An 18,450-nucleotide genomic window follows, 5' to 3' on the forward strand; every position below is an offset into this window, starting at 1 on the left:
GAAGAGCACACGAGGTGCCCACGAGGCAGGGGGCGCGCCCTCCACCCTCGTGAAAGCCTCGTGTCCTTTCCGGTCTGCTTCTTATTTTCCTATTTTCTTAAATATTCCAAAACGGAGAAAAATTGCCATTAGAACTGTTTTGGAGTCGATTTACTTACCGTACCACGTACCTATTCCTTTTTGGATTCTAAAACGTTCTGGAAAGTGTCCCTTATGTATTCCTCCGGGGTTACGGTTTCAATAACATTGGTTTCAACATTTATGGGATTACCTGACATATAATGTTTGATTCTTTGACCGTTCACCACCCTCGGATTTGTGCCTTCGAAGTTGTTGATTTTTATGGCACCAGAACGATAGACCTCCTCGATGATGTAAGGGCCTTCCCATTTAGAGAGGAGTTTGCCTGCAAAAAATCTTAAACGAGAGTTGTATAACAATACATAATCACCTACATTAAACTCATGTTTTTGTATCCTTTTGTCATGCCATCTTTTAACTTTTTCTTTAAACAGTTTAGCATTCTCGTAGGCCTGAGTTCTCCATCCATCAAGTGAGCTGATGTCAAAAAGCATCTTCTCACCAGCCAGTTTGAAGTCATAGTTGAGATCTTTAATAGCCCAATGTGCCTTATGTTCTAATTCAAGAGGTAAGTGACATGCATTATCATAAACCATTTTATACGGAGACATACCCATATGATTTTTATATGCAGTTCTATAAGCCCATAATGCATCATCAAGTTTCTTGGACCAATTCTTTCTAGATCTATTGACAGTCTTTTGCAAAATTAATTTAAGCTCTCTGTTGGTAAGTTCTACTTGACCACTAGACTGTGGATGATATGGAGATGCAATTCTATGATTAACATCATACTTAGCAAGAATTTTACGGAAAGCACCATGAATAAAATGTGAACCACCATCAGTCATTAAATATCTAGGGACTCCAAACCTCGGAAAAAATAATTTCTTTAAGCATCTTAATAGAGGTGTTATGATCAGCACTACTAGTTGGAATAGCCTCTACCCACTTAGTAATGTAATCAACAGCAACTAAAATATGTGTATACCCATTAGAGGAAGGAAAAGGTCCCATATAATCAAAGCCCCGGACATCAAATGGTCCAATAACAAGTGAATAATTCATAGGCATTTCTTGACCTCTACTAATATTACCAATTCTCTAACATTCATCACAAGACAAAACAAACTTACGGGCATCCTTGAAGAGAGTAGGCCAATAAAAACTGGATTACAATACCTTGTGTGCAATTCTGTCTCCAGCGTGGTGTCCTCCATAAGCTTCGGAGTGGCACTTGCGTAGGATGTGTTCCTGTTCATGCTTAGGTACATAATGTCTAATAACACCATCTACTCCTTCTTTATAAAGATGTGGGTCATCCCAGAAGTAATGTCTTAAATCATAGAAGAACTTTTTCTTTTGCTGGTATGTGAAACTAGGTGGTATAAATTTAGCAAAAATGTAATTAGCATAATCAGCCTACCATGGAGCAGTACGAGAAGCATTTATGACAGCTAGTTGTTCATCAGGAAAACTATCATCAATAGGTAGTGGGTCATCAAGAACATTCTCTAACCTAGACAAGTTGTCTGCAATGGGGTTCTCAGCTCCCTTTCTATCAATAATATGCAAATCAAATTCTTGTAGCAAAGAGAACCCATCTAATAAGTCTAGATTTAGCATCTTTCTTTTCCATAAGATATTTAATAGCAGCATGATCAGTGTGAATAGTTACTTTAGAATCAACAATATAAGGTCTGAACTTATCACAAGCAAATACAACAGCTAAAAATTCTTTTTCAGTAGTAGCATAATTTCTTTGGGCACTATCTAGAGTTTTACTAGCATATTGGATAACATTTAATTTCTTATCAACTCTTTGTCCTAGAACAGCCCCTACAGCATAATCACTAGCATCACACATAATTTCAAATGGTAAATTCCAATCAAGAGATTGAACAATAGGTGCAGAAAACAAATCTTTCTTAAGTATTTCAAATGCTTCTACACAGTCATCATCAAAGACAAAATGGACGTCTTTTTGTAAGAGATTAGTCAGAGGCCGAGAGATTTTAGAGAAGTCCTTAATGAACCTCCTATAAAAACCGGCATGACCAAGGAAACTTCTTATACCTTTAATGTCCTTGGGGCACAGCATCTTTTCAATAGCATCAACTTTAGCTTTATCAACTTCAATACCTCTTTCAGAAATTTTATGCCCCAAGACAATACCTTCATTAACCATAAAGTGGCACTTCTCCCAATTCAAGATAAGATTAGTTTCTTCACGTCTCTGTTCTCTCCGCCGCCGCCGCCTCCTACGGCCGGAGCAGCGATGCCATCCGCAATCCCGCATCTGTCCTCCAACGGCTGGAGCCGCACCACCGCCTTCCATCCCCACGCTCCACACTGCCGCTCTCGGCTCCATTGTCGCTCGTGCCTGCCTTTCACTCGTACAAAGCCGCAGCATTGATGGCTTCAGAGACCACGGCACCCCGGCTGAGACGCGGGCATGCTTGGCGCTGGTTGGAAGGGGACCGGCAAGGACGTCCTGGTCCTCCCGGCTGAGCTCTTCCACGGCACCCGCAGTGCGACCGGTGCTTACTTGGCCGTCGGCTGGAAGGGGACGCACATACGTCCTAATCCTCTAGGCCAATCTCCTCCATGGCGCATGTGCTGCGACCCAGGCCTGCTTGGCGCTGTATGGGGGGACTCTGATGGGTGAGGAACTAAGGACAAAGGGAGCTCGGTAGGCAAGGAATGATGGATCTGTGAGAAGAAGGGAGCTCCATTATAAAGAAAACAAAACTGAGAGATAAAAGGATTATGGGTTATTCTGATGGTTGTTGGTAGTAGCAGGGATGGTGAAAATAAATCTGCGCCATGTCCTTTTGAGGGCTGCATGAAGGAGCTGAAAGCCCCGTTCAAAAATGAAAGGAACTGAAAACTCCAGCCCGGCCCATCTGTGTGCGAGAGAGCAAAACCAAGTTTAGCAAACGATGAGCAGGTGAGTGTAAGATGTTGCAACACAAGATTGAAATCTGGTATTCAATCAGTCTTGTATCACGATTGCTTCAGTGGGCAGTTTAAATTACAGTCTACTTTTATTCGGATTTTTTTACTGAAGTTGCCCACTATTTGTTACGTGAGGATCAACAAAGTTAGATCTTTGTGGGAATAGTGAATTTCCTTTTTGTTTGCATGAGTTACACTTACACTTAATTAGTATGGTCAGATTAGGTAAACTACACATGGTGATTTTATATGCTCTGACAGAGAACTTTTAAGTGGGTCAAATTATCTGTTAAGTTAATCTATTTTAGAGATGAACATAATAGCACATGTATCTCTAATTTAAACATATTATGTCCGTTTATTTCCATCTACTGTGAAAGAGACAAAGATACAAGAAGAGGATCTGTCGATATATGGACTTCCAAATCTTCGGTTCAAACATCAAGAGTGGACAGGATTTATTATCTCGTCAGCTCAGGAACATTATACTCACCCGCTCTAAGGTCGCCAAGAATGCAGGGAAAAAGATGACGAAGGTACTGGTCATGACCCCCGTCTTGTGCGGCCACCATGGTGACAGTACACGACCGGAATTCACAACGGGGCTGAGGTGGATCCATGGCAGGATCTTAAGCAATTGTGCATCTCATGTCATGTCGATGTACACGTTGCAGAGTGGGAAGAGTGTCAACAGCGACACGGTGAGGAGCTAAAAACATACATAAGGGCATCTCCAGCCGGCCCCCCAAGACGCCCTCCCAGGCCACTTTTTAGACGCCGGCGGGCAAAAAAATGCCCCACTCGGGCCCCCAGAAAGCTGTTTTTCGCCGGATTTGACGAAAGTTAGCGCCGACACACCCACCCCAATCCCAGACCCCTGGGGGGCAGCTGGGGACGCCGGCATGTCTTTTTTGCATGCACAGGCCCACTTGCCAGCCCCTCTTTCTTCCCTCTCTCTCCTCTCTCCTCTCCTTTCTCTTTTTTCTTTCTCTTCTCTCCTCTTCTTTTCCATCAGCCACCTACCACACACACAGCCGGAGCGGAGCACGCATGGCCGCGGAGGGGCTCATGCCCGGCGCGGAGCGGACAGCGCATGGCCGAGGCGGGGCTCGCGCTCGCCGGCCATCTTCGACGTCGCCGGCGAGCAGTCCCCTTGCATCACCACCAGCAGCTTCCCCAGCGCTTCCGGCGCGGCTGCCAGCGCCTCCCTCATCTTCCGCTCCCCGCCTCCCGCGCAGCAGGACAGCCACAGCAACGCCACCACGGCCTCGCGCCCCATTTGCCCATCACGGCCGCCAGCGCGGCTGCAGTGGGCCGCCTCTACTACAACATCAGCGCGGACTCCGCCGCGGCTGTGGGCGCGGCCGCCACGGCGAGCGCGAGCGCGGGCACTGCGTCGGCTCGGACCATCGACACTCGGGCGGGCCACGCGCGTACCCGCACAGCCGCGGCCATGCACAGGATGGCTGCCGGTGATGCGGCCTCCTTGAGGATCCTCACCAGATCAGTTTCTTGGCATCTTCGCTGACTCCGCCCGCATACAAGACGGCAGCCATGGCCTCCACGGCCATCTTGACCCGTCCATGCTTCTCCGTGTCGTCCCGGGTCAGGTAGGGCACCATCTCCGGCGCCATGGTGGCCAGGATCCTCACCGCGTCGACGTGCGCGTCGGTGCCCCTGCCCGCGCACTCCGGCTCCATGGTGGCCAGGATCTTAAGCAATTGTGCATCTCATGTCATGTCGATGTACACGATGCAGAGTGGGAAGGGTGTCAACAGCGACACAGTGAGGAGCTAAAAACATACATAGTCCTTTCATGTTTTCTTCCTCGTTAGTTTTCATAGCTAGTTTTCATAGCGGTTATGTTCTAATAGTATAACCCCGTTGCTACGCACGGGCAATTTTCCTAGTACATGTCAAAGGATGCAACTTATATACAACAAAACCAGACAACTTACAAATATCAAAGAATATTGCATAAAAGTTGGCCGCTTTTTCTAAGAGCATTTATAACACGAACCAAGTAAGCGTCGCTTACAGATATTTGAGCAATTTTTCATGTTGATTTTTACAAAACTTCCCCCTTGGATGCTAAACTATAGCTCTAACTGAGTCAAATACCCCTAAAAAAATCGAAATACAACATCCATGACAAACACAATCGATCAGAATTCAGACTTCACATAATCTCAGTCCAGCAATTTAAAGCCAGACGCTTGTCAATGAGCGCCCCAGTAGGGTATGACGCCCGCGTTGACGCCGACCATAAAGCCAACCCACAAAAAGAGAGCCACGTAAAACAGGCCGGTCGCCAGCGGCGAGCAGAGCCACGGGCACGCCGGCTCGAAGCCGTCGCCCTCGTCGCGCACGCCATCCTCCGCCTTCGGGTACGCCTTCCTAGCCGCCTCGTACTGCCGCTCGTCGTCGAAGTACGCCGCCGAGCCGCTGTGGTACCAGTAGCCGCCCACCGGTCCCTGGAACGCGCCCAGTGGCGGCAGCCTGGGGCACGCCCGCGGCCCGCCGGCGCCGGACCTGGTGACGAGCACGGTGGGGCAGGGCTCCCTGCAGATGCAGCACCGGCGGCTGGCGTGCTGGGACTTGGAGCCGGCGCGCATGCGGACCGCGCAGTCCGAGCAGACCTCGCGGTGGCCGCACGGCCCGATCGCCACCCACTCGAGCGGCTCCATGCACACCCCGCACTCTGATGGCTCGGCGGGCGCCGCGTCGACGTGGCAGGGATAGGCCGGAGACGCGAGCTGGTCGCCGACGTGCTTGGCTCCGCCGACGTCGATGTCGATGACGTGGCTTGGATTGCTTGGAGAGGCGAGCTGATGGCCGGCGAGAGGCCCCGTGTGCTTGGCGCCTCCGCCGACGTCCATGTCGATGGCGTGGCCGCCGTTGCCGCCGTCGACCTGAGCCATGGTCGAGTTTACTACACGATCGATGGAGAGTGGTTACGTCGATGTACCTCACTACCTCTATGCCCTAGACTAGCAGAGCCTGGATTCCCATGGCGCCGCTTGCTAATTGCACCCAATGTCACGTACGTACACGCCATATATAGGCTCGTGATCCGACACCCGGCTGAACTGGCTTCCGGTTCGAATTGACGTGGGGAAGAAGCGTTGATGATCGGAGTAGGAAGAGGGTTAGACCATCGATCCGACTCGACCGTGTCACCAAAGCTGACCGCAGTGCGCACGGGACGAAGGGGATCGATGACAATTTAGTGGATTTATTATTACGTTTATTAAAAAAAGCACAGCAATTCAGTGGATTTACGAGTCTTTCTTTGCAAAAAAATAGGAACTTCATCTAGAAAAAGACATTCAGAGAAACAGTGGGCATTATATCGAGGGGGGTAGAGAGAGCCATACACAGCATCAACAAACATTCAGAAGGGTTTTTAATGGTATCGTACATCATCTCTGCTGCTAAGCATATAAGAATGACTTTGACAAAATTTCTACTTTTTCTATCAAGAGGCGCAACGAGTTGCACGGCTGACAAAAATCTTCCGGTATACAAATTCACTTCCCAGTCTCTCTCATCAACCGCGAGAAAATAGTAGTAGAAACTACAAACTAACACTTACGGAACACATGATTAATCTCTAACCAGCGTCAGGATCTCTTAAAACCGCCTTTGCTCCCTCGGCTTCGACTCTGCGACGGTAACCCGGATCTGCCTGCCGTCAAGGTCCTACAGAACAAAACCATGCGCTCAATTAGCATAGCTATTCAGAAAACATTGTGAAGGAACTGTACAATTCACATCAAATTATTCAAACTTGACACTATGAACACAGTAATATACAAGAACTTACCACGCCGTCGAGGTTTGAGATCGCATTGTTGACCTCGTCGGCAGAGCCATAGGTGACGAAACCGAAACCCCTCGACCTGCCACTGTCGCGGTCATAGATGACCTTAGCATCAAGCACCTTTCCTTGTTCGCTGAACAGGTTCTCGAGCGTTGAGTTGTCAACACCCCAGGATAGGTTTCCGACGTAGAGCTTGTTAGCTGAATCAAAGCTGCTGCCGCCGCCACCGCCGCCCATGGTCCTCGGTGTTCTGGGTGCGAATTCATCTCTGGGTGGTGGTGGTCCGGAGTTAACCCTGAGAGGTCTTCCTTGGAACGTCTAATTTGAGAGATAAAAATCAATTAGTCAACAGTCTAATACTCCAACAACTGCACTACATATACAGAAAAACAAATAGTCCCAAACAATCAGCAAAGTTCGCACTACAATGCTTAATTATGCTGGAAATCAGATTTCATGTTTGTATCAGTAAGCTGAACATATCTGAGCATCATTGCTACATAACACTACATGAAAAACAAACACCCAACAATGTATACACACATAGTCATTTAAATCCATGTAATGTACCAAGATAAGGTGGTTTAAAACAGATGAAGTCTGCTTACATAGCCATTGAATTGCTCAACGGCGGCAGCAACTTCCTCAGCTGAACCCATTGTGACGAATCCAAATCCACGGCTCCGTCCGGTCATTCTATCGTATACAACCTGCAAGAAATGAGATAATATATCATTCTGAAAAAATAAACTATCCAAGGCTTAGGGTGCAGCTCTGCTACAATTGAGCATTGATTTGCAGAAGTAATTTACTGAAGCAATTCAAGCTTAGTTCAAGCCAAGACCATTTTAGAACATCTTATCTTATCCTGAAGAAAAACAACATATACTAGTATAACAACTCCACGACCATGCGCAGCTCTGCTGCAATGGAGCATTCATTTGCTGTAGTGATTTACTGAACCAATTCCAACTTAGTTCAAGCTGAGACTATTTTACAACATCTTATCTTATCCAGAAGAAAAATAACCTATACCAGTATAACAACTCCACGTCCATGCGCAGCTCTGGTACAATTGAGCATTCACTTGTTGTAGTGATTTACGAGGCCTCTGAAGTACTGAACCAACTCCAACTTACTTCATGCCGAGAAAAATTTACAGTACCTTATCCTATCCTGAAGGACACAATCTACACACCAACAATTCAACATCCCTTGGACAACCTGACACCACACTGAAACAAAACGTCCCGACTCCGAAGTCTCTATCCTAACCATGCAATGCCCAGCGGAATTTCAATTTAGCCCGTTATAATTCGCGCCAATCTAACTGTTAGTCAACAAGAGCAGAGAGTGTGAATTTATACCTCGACCATCTCGACGGAGCCGGCCTGCTCGAAGAGCCCGGCGAGCTGCGCGCTGTCCACGGTGAAGGGGAGGTTGCCGACGAAGACCTTGAGGTCCTCGGAGTACTCGGCCTCGGAGTCGCCGCCGCCCTCGCCCTCGCTCTGCTCCTCCTCGGCGTCCTCCGTCCCGAACTCGGACGACACGGCCACGGCCACGGGCAGCAGGAGCCGCCTCCGCGGCGCCAGCAGCGCCGACACGGCGCGCAGCGGGCCGCAGGCGAAGGAGGCCGAGGCGGCGGCGGGCCTGGCGGCGGAGGGGAGCGGGATGAAGTGGTGCGAGAGCGCGGTGGAGAAGAGGGTGGCCGCCATTGCAGAGGGGGATAAGACTCGCAGGGGATAAGGTTCTGCCGCTGGGGTTTGGAGACGAAGGGAAAGGGGTGAGTGTGGGAGTGAACTGTGGAGGGGGTTTTATAGTGTACGGGGACGATGGATGGACGGCCAGCCGATGAGCCACACCAACGGCTGGATATTTCTCTGGGGAGATATTTCTCTGGGGTTGGGATAAGAGGGGCTGTGACCCACTGGCAGTGTGAGAGGCCAGCCAAAATGTTTAGCTGGAACCTGGCTGTATTAATATTTTGGAATTGGATGGGATAATGCACTCTCATCAAGATCTTCTATTTTGCGGCTTCATGATAATTCACCAGCAAGCATCATTTAGCACCAACATTCTTGTTGAAAATGTTTCTTTTCCTTTAGAATTCACAAAAAAAAATGTTTCTTTTAGAGGAACTCTTGCTGAAACTGCAACTGGAAGGTGAAGTGGTAAATACAAGCTGCTCGTACCAGCCGAACAGCAACGAGATACATCCCAGGCTCCCAGCTCAAAATTTTATAGCATCCCAGGCTCCCAGCCCAAAAATTTATAGCATCCCAGGCTCCCAGCCCAAAATATAGGGCAATAGCTTTGACATCATAAACAATCCATGGAATAATACAAAGTTCCGAAAAGTCTCAGGTTCCGAATTCATAGTACTCTACAGCACATGGCATGTAAACCTAGGAAGCGTTTTCTCTTGCCTTAACAACAATTTGCTCTTTTGCCAAAAGAAACAATCACCACGGCCATGTAAAATGTGCTCCTCCAAACATCAGGCCTGGCCTCCCTTGCCTACAGAATTTCTACAGCTAAGGATATCTGTTGTGGTTCTGAAAACATGTGTCTGCTCAAATGTCATTCGCTCGCCAAGCTCGCAGGGTCTTTCAAGCGCTCCCGCAATATCTCGCAGAGCTTACTGCAAGCATCCATACAGAGCTCTACTGCCTGTTGATGATCAAAGACAAAGAAGTTAGTATGATTGTTGTTGCTTTGGCATTTCTATATACGAGAGTCAAGCAATTCTAATCGAAGCATCAAGAAATTGTGTATCTCAGATAATGCAGTAGATAGATAACACACATTGGTGATTTTGCCGTCAGTCCACTCCCCAGTCAGCGTAAGTTGTGTAATCTCCTTGCGGGCCGGCATGTAAGATACCATAAGGCCTCCGTCTTGCCATGCCTCCTCGTCTGAGGTTGGATCGATGAGAACGTTCTTCCCTAAACAGGACTGGCAGATCGAAGTTGAAACTGATCAACTTCCAGTTTAAATATCTCTCGGCAGAAGTACATGTGTCATAAAGCAGAGAGAGTGTGAGGGCATACCACGGATACTGATGTAACAAGGTCATACATCATAATCCCAGCATCTGCCAGTGCAAGACTAGCGCAAGATATTATAATGGGAAGATCGCCTGAAATAAAAGAGAGTGGTAAGGATGACAGTAGTTTCTTCTTTTTATCAGAAAGTATGGTACCGCGGAAAGAAATGGTGGGGGATAAAGGCTTCTGTCAAATAATATATGGATAGAGAATTAGAGATACAAAATGTATCGACAAATGTGATGAAATGCAGACTCAAAAGTAATAACTCATTACTTACCTACCTAAATATGTTCACTTTTCCTCAAATTAGTAATGACTACGAGAAAACAGCACGTTCATACTATGAACTTGTGAGTAATATAACTCAGCTTTAACTTATATTACAAGACCAAGAACATACTGCGTCAGTGACGCTAAGATGAGTAAGAATATGAACACAATTTCTGAATAAGCACTGGAAAATTAATTTAGGAGCATTTCCAAGTAGAAAGATGCAATATGCAACTAGTGTAATATACTGAAAACCAAAAGCAAAGCCATGAATAGTATCATACTGCCACCAGACTCAAGAACCAACGCAAAAACATCAACAGTTGTCTTCGGAAAAGTATGTAGCATTACTGCGCCTTCCAGGGCTTTGTGAAGCATTCCAGAGTACTCCTTGTTTTCCAGCCCCTGAAATGAAGATGCATGCTATCAATCTTTACTTTCAAATATATGTGATTGACTAAGAATATTCTCCAAATAGAATCGATGAGAGCTAATTAAACAGCATACCTGTCCACGTATACCAGTGGCAAATGTTGTATAGCTCACACTGCAATTGAGCCTACCAGTGTCACTGTACAGCATTGCTTTCTTGCTCTCCCTTGGGCCAAACCTGCAAAGATGATAAATAAATAAGCATGACTGACCAACATAGTTTTAAATAGCAGGATATGCCTCTTAGCGGTGGACCTCTTCTAAACGCTATAGCATGCTATAACAATGCTATAGCACGCTATTAAAGTGTGTGTTCATGTGTTTAGACCAGTGCCCCTTAGCACCGGACCTCTTCTAAACACTATAGTGTGCTACAGCATGCTATTTAAAACCATGCTGACCAATCAATCAATAAGATAAATCCAACAAGACTGCACAATCCAATACATCGAATTGACTACAAAGCTAGGAAGCACATGTTGAAGCTAAAGGACTTCAAAGTTCAAGATATCTTTGTGAATTTGAGATTTTGCCTATTGAGAAAGATTTAGCCATGTAGTCAAAACTCTGAAGTGATAACTGATGAGAGCACGAGATTATAAAATACTTGCATGTCTTTGCACACTCAGAATGATAGGAAATAAATGGATTCAAGATGAACATGCAATGTTCTCCGTTGCTTAGCAAAGTATAAGCATTTTCGAGTCCAAACAAAGAGCTTGTAAATATATATCAGTTGACCTTAACTTGGTGATATTTTATTCCATCAACACTCAGATAACTACTTAAATTGTCAATCTGGAATAACCTCCAAGGATGAATTTGGCATACCTCTAAATTTATGTTGAAATAGAAAACTGAAGTAACGGAAGATATATTTTTTCTAGAATAAAATATAAGACATTTATTTCACACTTGCAATCAAAACCATACAACATACATACAATGAGAAAAGAAAAATGCTGTTAAACTTACACTGACACAATGACCTTTGTCTTCCCAAATTCTGCATAAGCAGACCCTGATGCAGCAGTAGTTGGCCCTGTTTGCATAACTGCAACATACAATTAAATCAAAAACGACTTAGAATTGAAGATACAAACGCAGTTTCGACAAAGTTTATAGAACAATAAGCAATATTTTCTGGTCAAGGTTACGAGAAGAGAGAGGGAGAGGTTGTGAAGCAAACTTTCAGATAATATATCAAAGAAATGTGTGCAAGCATGTTATATATCATAATAATACACACACGCAAAATTGTATTCAGCCCTGAAAATTGTACGGTGTTTTACTACAAGCAAACTGGTTTAGCATATATCTACAAATCACCATGTTTTGAACATTTTATAACTAAAATCAAGCATTGAGAAAACTGGCACAAGGCTAAGCATAAATCCGTCGTGTTCAACACTTTGCAAGTTGAATCCATGCATGTTTTTCGTTCAAAGCAGAAAAGCACAACATCAGTGTAAGGCGAGTGAAGGCTAGAAAAGCCAGCAGGACACATCTAGAATGCTGTAGAAAATCATCATCTAGGGCAAACTGTCTTACACCTTCAGTATTCCCCAAGAGCAATAGCATTATAGCATCATCTGCAGAAACAGATAGCAGAGTACAGATTCTCCGAAGGAACACCGTTGAACATAACATATAACCCTTTGGCTGAGTACTGGAGAAGCACCACGAAAGCATGAAATCCAGGAGTTCCACCATCTAGTCAACTGAAAGTGCAAGTGGCCCATAGTCATGGATCCAATTCAAATTAATAAAGCATCTGTCCAGGAGTGCACAAGGAACGCCAGGCGACAAGCCATGACAGGTTTAGCCTGAATAAATCACTAGCCCAGGAGTGCACAAGGAACGCCAGGCCGCAAGCCATGCCAAGCAACATGTCTGTCAAGAGATACGGCAGCATACATGACACAGGACACACAACAAAACGACGTGGTCACACAGGCATTCCACAGTACAAATCCTAAAAGACCGCAGAACCCAAAAGAACTGGATATCAGCGTTGCATCAGACATGCGCTCACTGCTCATGCATAACGTCGAACACCACAGGTGCTGTCCAAGCAAAGGGACAGGCGCTCAACGGAGATTGTTGAGCACGAAGCAGAGCATTATACGGAGGTGCGCACGCAAGGAATGACATAGAGAGATGCAGGAGTGGGGTAGTTACATGCGGGGCGGCAGTCGTGCAAGGAGCGGCCGTCGGCGCGGGGCCAATCGGCGTCCTCGGCGAGGTGGCGCCGCAGCTCCTCCCTCCTCTCCCGGCGCTTGCTCCCAGCCTCCGCGGCCGGGGAGTACGTGTCCGCAGCTGCCGCCGCCGCCGACATGGCCGGAAAGTGTGTCTGCGTCGCCGGCCGCGCGCTCGAGCAGTGCTAAAACCCTAGGGCTTGTCTGTGCTGTTACGGCGAGGGTGGAGGGATGAGGTCGCTGCTTTTAGATTCGTATAAACGGAAAGCATACAGCTCCGGTTCGACCCAGTGGAACGGCGACCGCCCAGGGCCCCCGGACCTCAGGCCTCGACCCAGTTTTTTCTTGTTTTTCTCTTTTAGAAAACTACTGATTTATTCATTAACTGTCAACGTAGTAGAAAGAACACCAGAAAAATCCGTAGACCATCTAACAACGACTACAAGCATTGGAGCGAGCCAAAAACGCGTCACCGTCTTCGTCCCTCTCTCATTGAAGCCGAATTGTAATAGACATCCGAAAAGTCATGGTGTTAAGGCCTTATAGGAGCAGCACACCAGAACAGCAATCGCCGCCGATGAAGAAAAGCGTTGATCAAAAGGATTCAGCCTACAGACACACACACATAGACGAATGAAGACAAGATCCACGTGGACCCACTGAAGACAAATGCCGACCGAAATCCCGCAAGATCCGTCGGAGACAAATCTTCACACTCCCTTCGACTATGCTAGAAACACCACCGGGACGGGGACTAGATGGGGAGAATTTTATTTCATCTTCAGAGAGTCGTTGTCGTCTCGTCTCTCTGAGCAGGACACAAACTCTTAACAAAACCAAAAAAAGCATGAAAAACGGAGTTCTCCCATCGGCAAGGACCGGGATCCACCATGCCTCCATGGTTCTAAGATCACAGAAGACGAGGTAGACCGGTGGTGTCACCGGCGGAAGGCACAAGAAACTGTGAAAAGTTTAGACTGAGATTACGTGTGAAAAGATAGACTTTTTACGTTTAACAAATTTCATATACATTTTCTAATACACATTTAATAATTTTCACGGTTAAGGTATTTTCCCAAATAAGGATTGTCGACATGGCAAGTCGAACCCAGGATTGTTCAGTTCGGCAAGCCCTAGGATGGTCGGTTGGGCGCGGCTCGTGCGTAGAAGTTGGCCTGGCCATAGCGATCCACCCCGTCCATCCTTATTTTGTGTATATTTGGAATATACGTATATATTTATATTTATAAATAAGGAAAATACATCCTATCACCTAGTAGTAATTACCATCATGCCCCATGTCCTTTATAAATATATATACATTTGACATGAAATTTTGAAAAATGGTAGACATGTACAAAAAAATGTTTCTACTATATACAAAAATGTACAAAGTATATAATATACATATATATTAAAAAATATGAAAAATGGTAATCATGCATTTATATTTTTTAAATATATATATACTCCCTCCATCCAAAAATACTTGTCATCAAAATAGATAAAAAAAGATGCATCTAGAATTAAAATACATCTAGATACATTCCCTTTCATCCATTTTGATGACAAGTATTTTCAGACGAAGGGAGTATAATGTTTCTCATGTATACAAAAATTGACAAGGTGTGTGTAAATGTACCATGTGTTTTAAAAAGGTAGACATCAAAACATAAAATGAAAAATGCTAATAATATATTTAAAAATGTCAAACATGCGTAAAAATGGTTATAATGTATATGAAAAATGTACAACATGTATGGAAAATAGACATTAAAACATAAATATGAAAAAATGTTCATCATGTATTCTAGAAATATTAGACAATTCTCCTGATGTATACAAAAATGTATAAGGTGTATGTAAAAAAGTAGATATAAAAACATATATAAAAATGTTAATCATGTATTTGAAAAATGTTAATTATGTGTATAAAAAATGTTCCTGCTGTATATAAAAAATGTATGATGTGTATGAAAAGGGAAAATTGGCATCAAACATATATTTGTAAAAAAACGTTAACCGCGAAATTGTTGAACATGTGTTAAAAATGTACTTGATGTATACGAAAAATGTGGACTTGTGTTGAAAAAACTCAAAGAAAATTGAAGCAGAAACAAAAGAAAAACTAAGAAAGAAAACATAAAAAAACACAAGAAAAGGAGAAGGAAACAAAAGAAAACAAGAAAACCAGATAAAACCGAGACAAAAATAAAAGGATATAACAAAGAAAACATAAAAAAAGGAAGAAAACGGTGAATAAATAAAAGGAAGTGAAAATGAAAGAAAAAAAGGGGAAGCCTGAAACAAGGAGTAATCAGAACAAATGGAGGAATGCACGACTCAATCAATGATCTTAGGGTTTGACTTGCCACATTAGTGAATACCAGCTAAACACTCTTAAGGTTCAAAATAGATCGAGATAATAGAGTTCGGTTTGCTAATTTGGGGGATTAGGTGTTCAGGATTCGATTTAGCTTGTGTCTACAAGTTCAAGATTTGTTTTCAACTCTTTTTGTATTGTGTACACCAACATTCGCTTCTCAGCGTTTGTGGCCGAAGGTGATGTTTACTATTGGGTTCTTCATGCTCACTCACGATCTCCTTGACTAACCATAGGCGCATGTTCACCATGACTTCACTCTTCAATATCACGGACTACACCCGCTCAGTCCACACAACAATCATTCTTTCATGGAGATCTTGCAATAAAACATGGAGCTTTATGACTAGCCCGACCCAGTTGTGTAGCCCGACCCAATTGCGTACGTACAACAATAATTTGTTGGGACCCAAGTACTACGGACTACTCCCTCTGTCCCATAATATAAGAACATTTTTTGCATTACAGTAGTCTTAAAAACGTTCTTATATTATGGAACGGAGGGAGTAGTAACGAACAACAAAGACAGTGGTTAGCACCTTCTCTGACTTAGATAGACTAGAATTCATGTTTCGGGCGAAAGTGGTCATAGGATTGACTCAGACAAAGCGTTAGAAGTCAATCTCCGAATCTATAAGCATTGGTCTGCCATCTTCCCTTATCTAATCTCTCAGGCAATAAGAAAGTTGATCCATGTGGCCATAATATTCATACTATTAAAGGCAGATATATATGTCGCCTCATCCATCCATCTCCACTCCAACTCATGACCTCCATATCCTCACCGGTTTTTTTCTAGCTAAACTGCACCTCCCGTTTTGGTTTTCCTACTTTTTTTCTCAAACCAAAAAAGGAAAATGGTTCATATTTTTTTGCTCCCCTTGCAACGCAAAGGCATTTTCGCTAGTTGAGAACAAAAAGGAAAATATATAATTTTTTTAGAATCAGGAAAATATATAGCTTTTTTAGCAAAGATTATTAGGGGAGCAAAGAAAAAAATATATAGTTCACTGCAGTGCATTGGCTCACCTTGTGCTAAATGGGCCGGCCCTCCGAGCTCTCCTTGTGCACGAGAACACTGAACTTTGATATTGGGCTCGAACTGCACCTCCTGTTTTGGTTTTCCTACCTTTTTTCTCAAACCGAAAAAAGGAAAACGACTGATATTTTTTTGCTCCCATTGCAACGCACGGGCATTTTTGCTAGTGAGGACAAAAAGTATAATATATAGTTTTTTTAGAATCAGGAAAATATATAGCTTTTTCGCAAAGATTTTTTAGGGGAGCAAAGGAAAAATATATAGTTCGCTACAGTGCATTAGCTCACCTTGTGCTAAATGGGCTGGCCCTCCGAGCTCTCCTTGTGCGTGAGAACACTGAATTTTGATATTGGACTCGGCCGGCTCTTAGAAATATGAAGAGGCTGAAAGGGAAACTGCTAAAAAATTATGGAAAACTGTTACAAACAATAATATTAAGAAAATAATAAAAATTTCAAAATATATGTCGCCTCATCCATCCATCTCCACTCCAACTCATGACCTCCATATCCTCACCGGTTTTTTTCTAGCTAAACTGCACCTCCCGTTTTGGTTTTCCTACTTTTTTTCTCAAACCAAAAAAGGAAAATGGTTCATATTTTTTTGCTCCCCTTGCAACGCAAAGGCATTTTCGCTAGTTGAGAACAAAAAGGAAAATATATAATTTTTTTAGAATCAGGAAAATATATAGCTTTTTTAGCAAAGATTATTAGGGGACCAAAGAAAAAAAAATATAGTTCACTGCAGTGCATTGGCTCACCTTGTGCTAAATGGGCCGGCCCTCCGAGCTCTCCTTGTGCACGAGAACACTGAACTTTGATATTGGGCTCGAACTGCACCTCCTGTTTTGGTTTTCCTACCTTTTTTCTCAAACCGAAAAAAGGAAAACGACTGATATTTTTTTGCTCCCGTTGCAACGCACGGGCATTTTTGCTAGTGAGGACAAAAGTATAATATATAGTTTTTTTAGAATCAGGAAAATATATAGCTTTTTCGCAAAGATTTTTTAGGGGAGCAAAGGAAAAATATATAGTTCGCTACAGTGCATTAGCTCACCTTGTGCTAAATGGGCTGGCCCTCCGAGCTCTCCTTGTGCGTGAGAACACTGAATTTTGATATTGGACTCGGCCGGCTCTTAGAAATATGAAGAGGCTGAAAGGGAAACTGCTAAAAATTATGGAAAACTGTTACAAACAATAATATTAAGAAAATAATAAAAATTTCAAAATATATGTCGCCTCATCCATCCATCTCCACTCCAACTCATGACCTCCATATCCTCACCGGTTTTTTTCTAGCTAAACTGCACCTCCCGTTTTGGTTTTCCTACTTTTTTTCTCAAACCAAAAAAGGAAAATGGTTCATATTTTTTGCTCCCCTTGCAACGCAAAGGCATTTTCGCTAGTTGAGAACAAAAAGGAAAATATATAATTTTTTTAGAATCAGGAAAATATATAGCTTTTTTAGCAAAGATTATTAGGGGACCAAAGAAAAAAAAATATAGTTCACTGCAGTGCATTGGCTCACCTTGTGCTAAATGGGCCGGCCCTCCGTGCTCTCCTTGTGCACGAGAACACTGAACTTTGATATTGGGCTCGAACTGCACCTCCTGTTTTGGTTTTCCTACCTTTTTTCTCAAACCGAAAAAAGGAAAACGACTGATATTTTTTTGCTCCCGTTGCAACGCACGGGCATTTTTGCTAGTGAGGACAAAAAGTATAATATATAGTTTTTTTAGAATCAGGAAAATATATAGCTTTTTCGCAAAGATTTTTTAGGGGAGCAAAGGAAAAATATATAGTTCGCTACAGTGCATTAGCTCACCTTGTGCTAAATGGGCTGGCCCTCCGAGCTCTCCTTGTGCGTGAGAACACTGAATTTTGATATTGGACTCGGCCGGCTCTTAGAAATATGAAGAGGCTGAAAGGGAAACTGCTAAAAAATTATGGAAAACTGTTACAAACAATAATATTAAGAAAATAATAAAAATTTCAAAATATGTTGGCACATGCAGGTCTCGAACCTGCGACCTTCGCGTTATTAGCAAGACGCTCTAACCAGCTGAGCTAATAGGCCTGATTGATTTAATTTGTTTAGAGATTTTAAAACAGTGAACTGGCGATGGCAGGGTCATTTAGAATTAGCTGTTGGATTCCTTCGTGCTATTTAGATCCCTTGGGATGTGATAAATCGACTAGATATTAACTTTTGATCTG

General features: G+C 43.8%; 2 protein-coding genes, 1 non-coding gene and 1 pseudogene across 3 annotated transcripts; all 4 read right to left on the reverse strand.

The window, feature by feature from the left end:
• Window positions 1-4,105: 4,105 nt before the first annotated feature.
• LOC123191569 (uncharacterized) lies at window positions 4,106-4,739 on the reverse strand (annotated as a pseudogene).
• Window positions 4,740-6,413: 1,674 nt separating this feature from the next.
• LOC123187853 (29 kDa ribonucleoprotein A, chloroplastic) lies at window positions 6,414-8,656 on the reverse strand. The gene is made up of 4 exons (XM_044599815.1): window positions 8,230-8,656; window positions 7,471-7,572; window positions 6,866-7,180; window positions 6,414-6,741 (listed from the first exon to the last, which is right to left on the reverse strand). Exons 1-4 carry the CDS (start codon window positions 8,575-8,577, stop codon window positions 6,673-6,675), a joined length of 834 nt encoding a protein of 277 aa, XP_044455750.1. The 5' UTR covers window positions 8,578-8,656; the 3' UTR covers window positions 6,414-6,672.
• A 491-nt stretch (window positions 8,657-9,147) lies between these two features.
• On the reverse strand, window positions 9,148-13,086 carry LOC123187854 (exosome complex component RRP41-like). The gene is made up of 7 exons (XM_044599816.1): window positions 12,796-13,086; window positions 11,590-11,668; window positions 10,690-10,792; window positions 10,467-10,587; window positions 9,913-10,001; window positions 9,668-9,817; window positions 9,148-9,532 (listed from the first exon to the last, which is right to left on the reverse strand). The coding sequence occupies exons 1-7, from the start codon at window positions 12,950-12,952 to the stop codon at window positions 9,443-9,445; spliced, it is 789 nt and encodes a 262-aa protein (XP_044455751.1). The 5' UTR covers window positions 12,953-13,086; the 3' UTR covers window positions 9,148-9,442.
• Window positions 13,087-18,236: 5,150 nt separating this feature from the next.
• TRNAI-AAU (transfer RNA isoleucine (anticodon AAU)) lies at window positions 18,237-18,310 on the reverse strand. Its single transcript has one exon. It is a non-coding gene; the product is annotated as a tRNA-Ile (tRNA).
• Between the last annotated feature and the right edge of the window lie 140 nt (window positions 18,311-18,450).

Source organism: Triticum aestivum, chromosome 2A (assembly GCF_018294505.1).
Source record: "Triticum aestivum cultivar Chinese Spring chromosome 2A, IWGSC CS RefSeq v2.1, whole genome shotgun sequence".
Classification (NCBI taxonomy): domain Eukaryota; kingdom Viridiplantae; phylum Streptophyta; class Magnoliopsida; order Poales; family Poaceae; genus Triticum; species Triticum aestivum.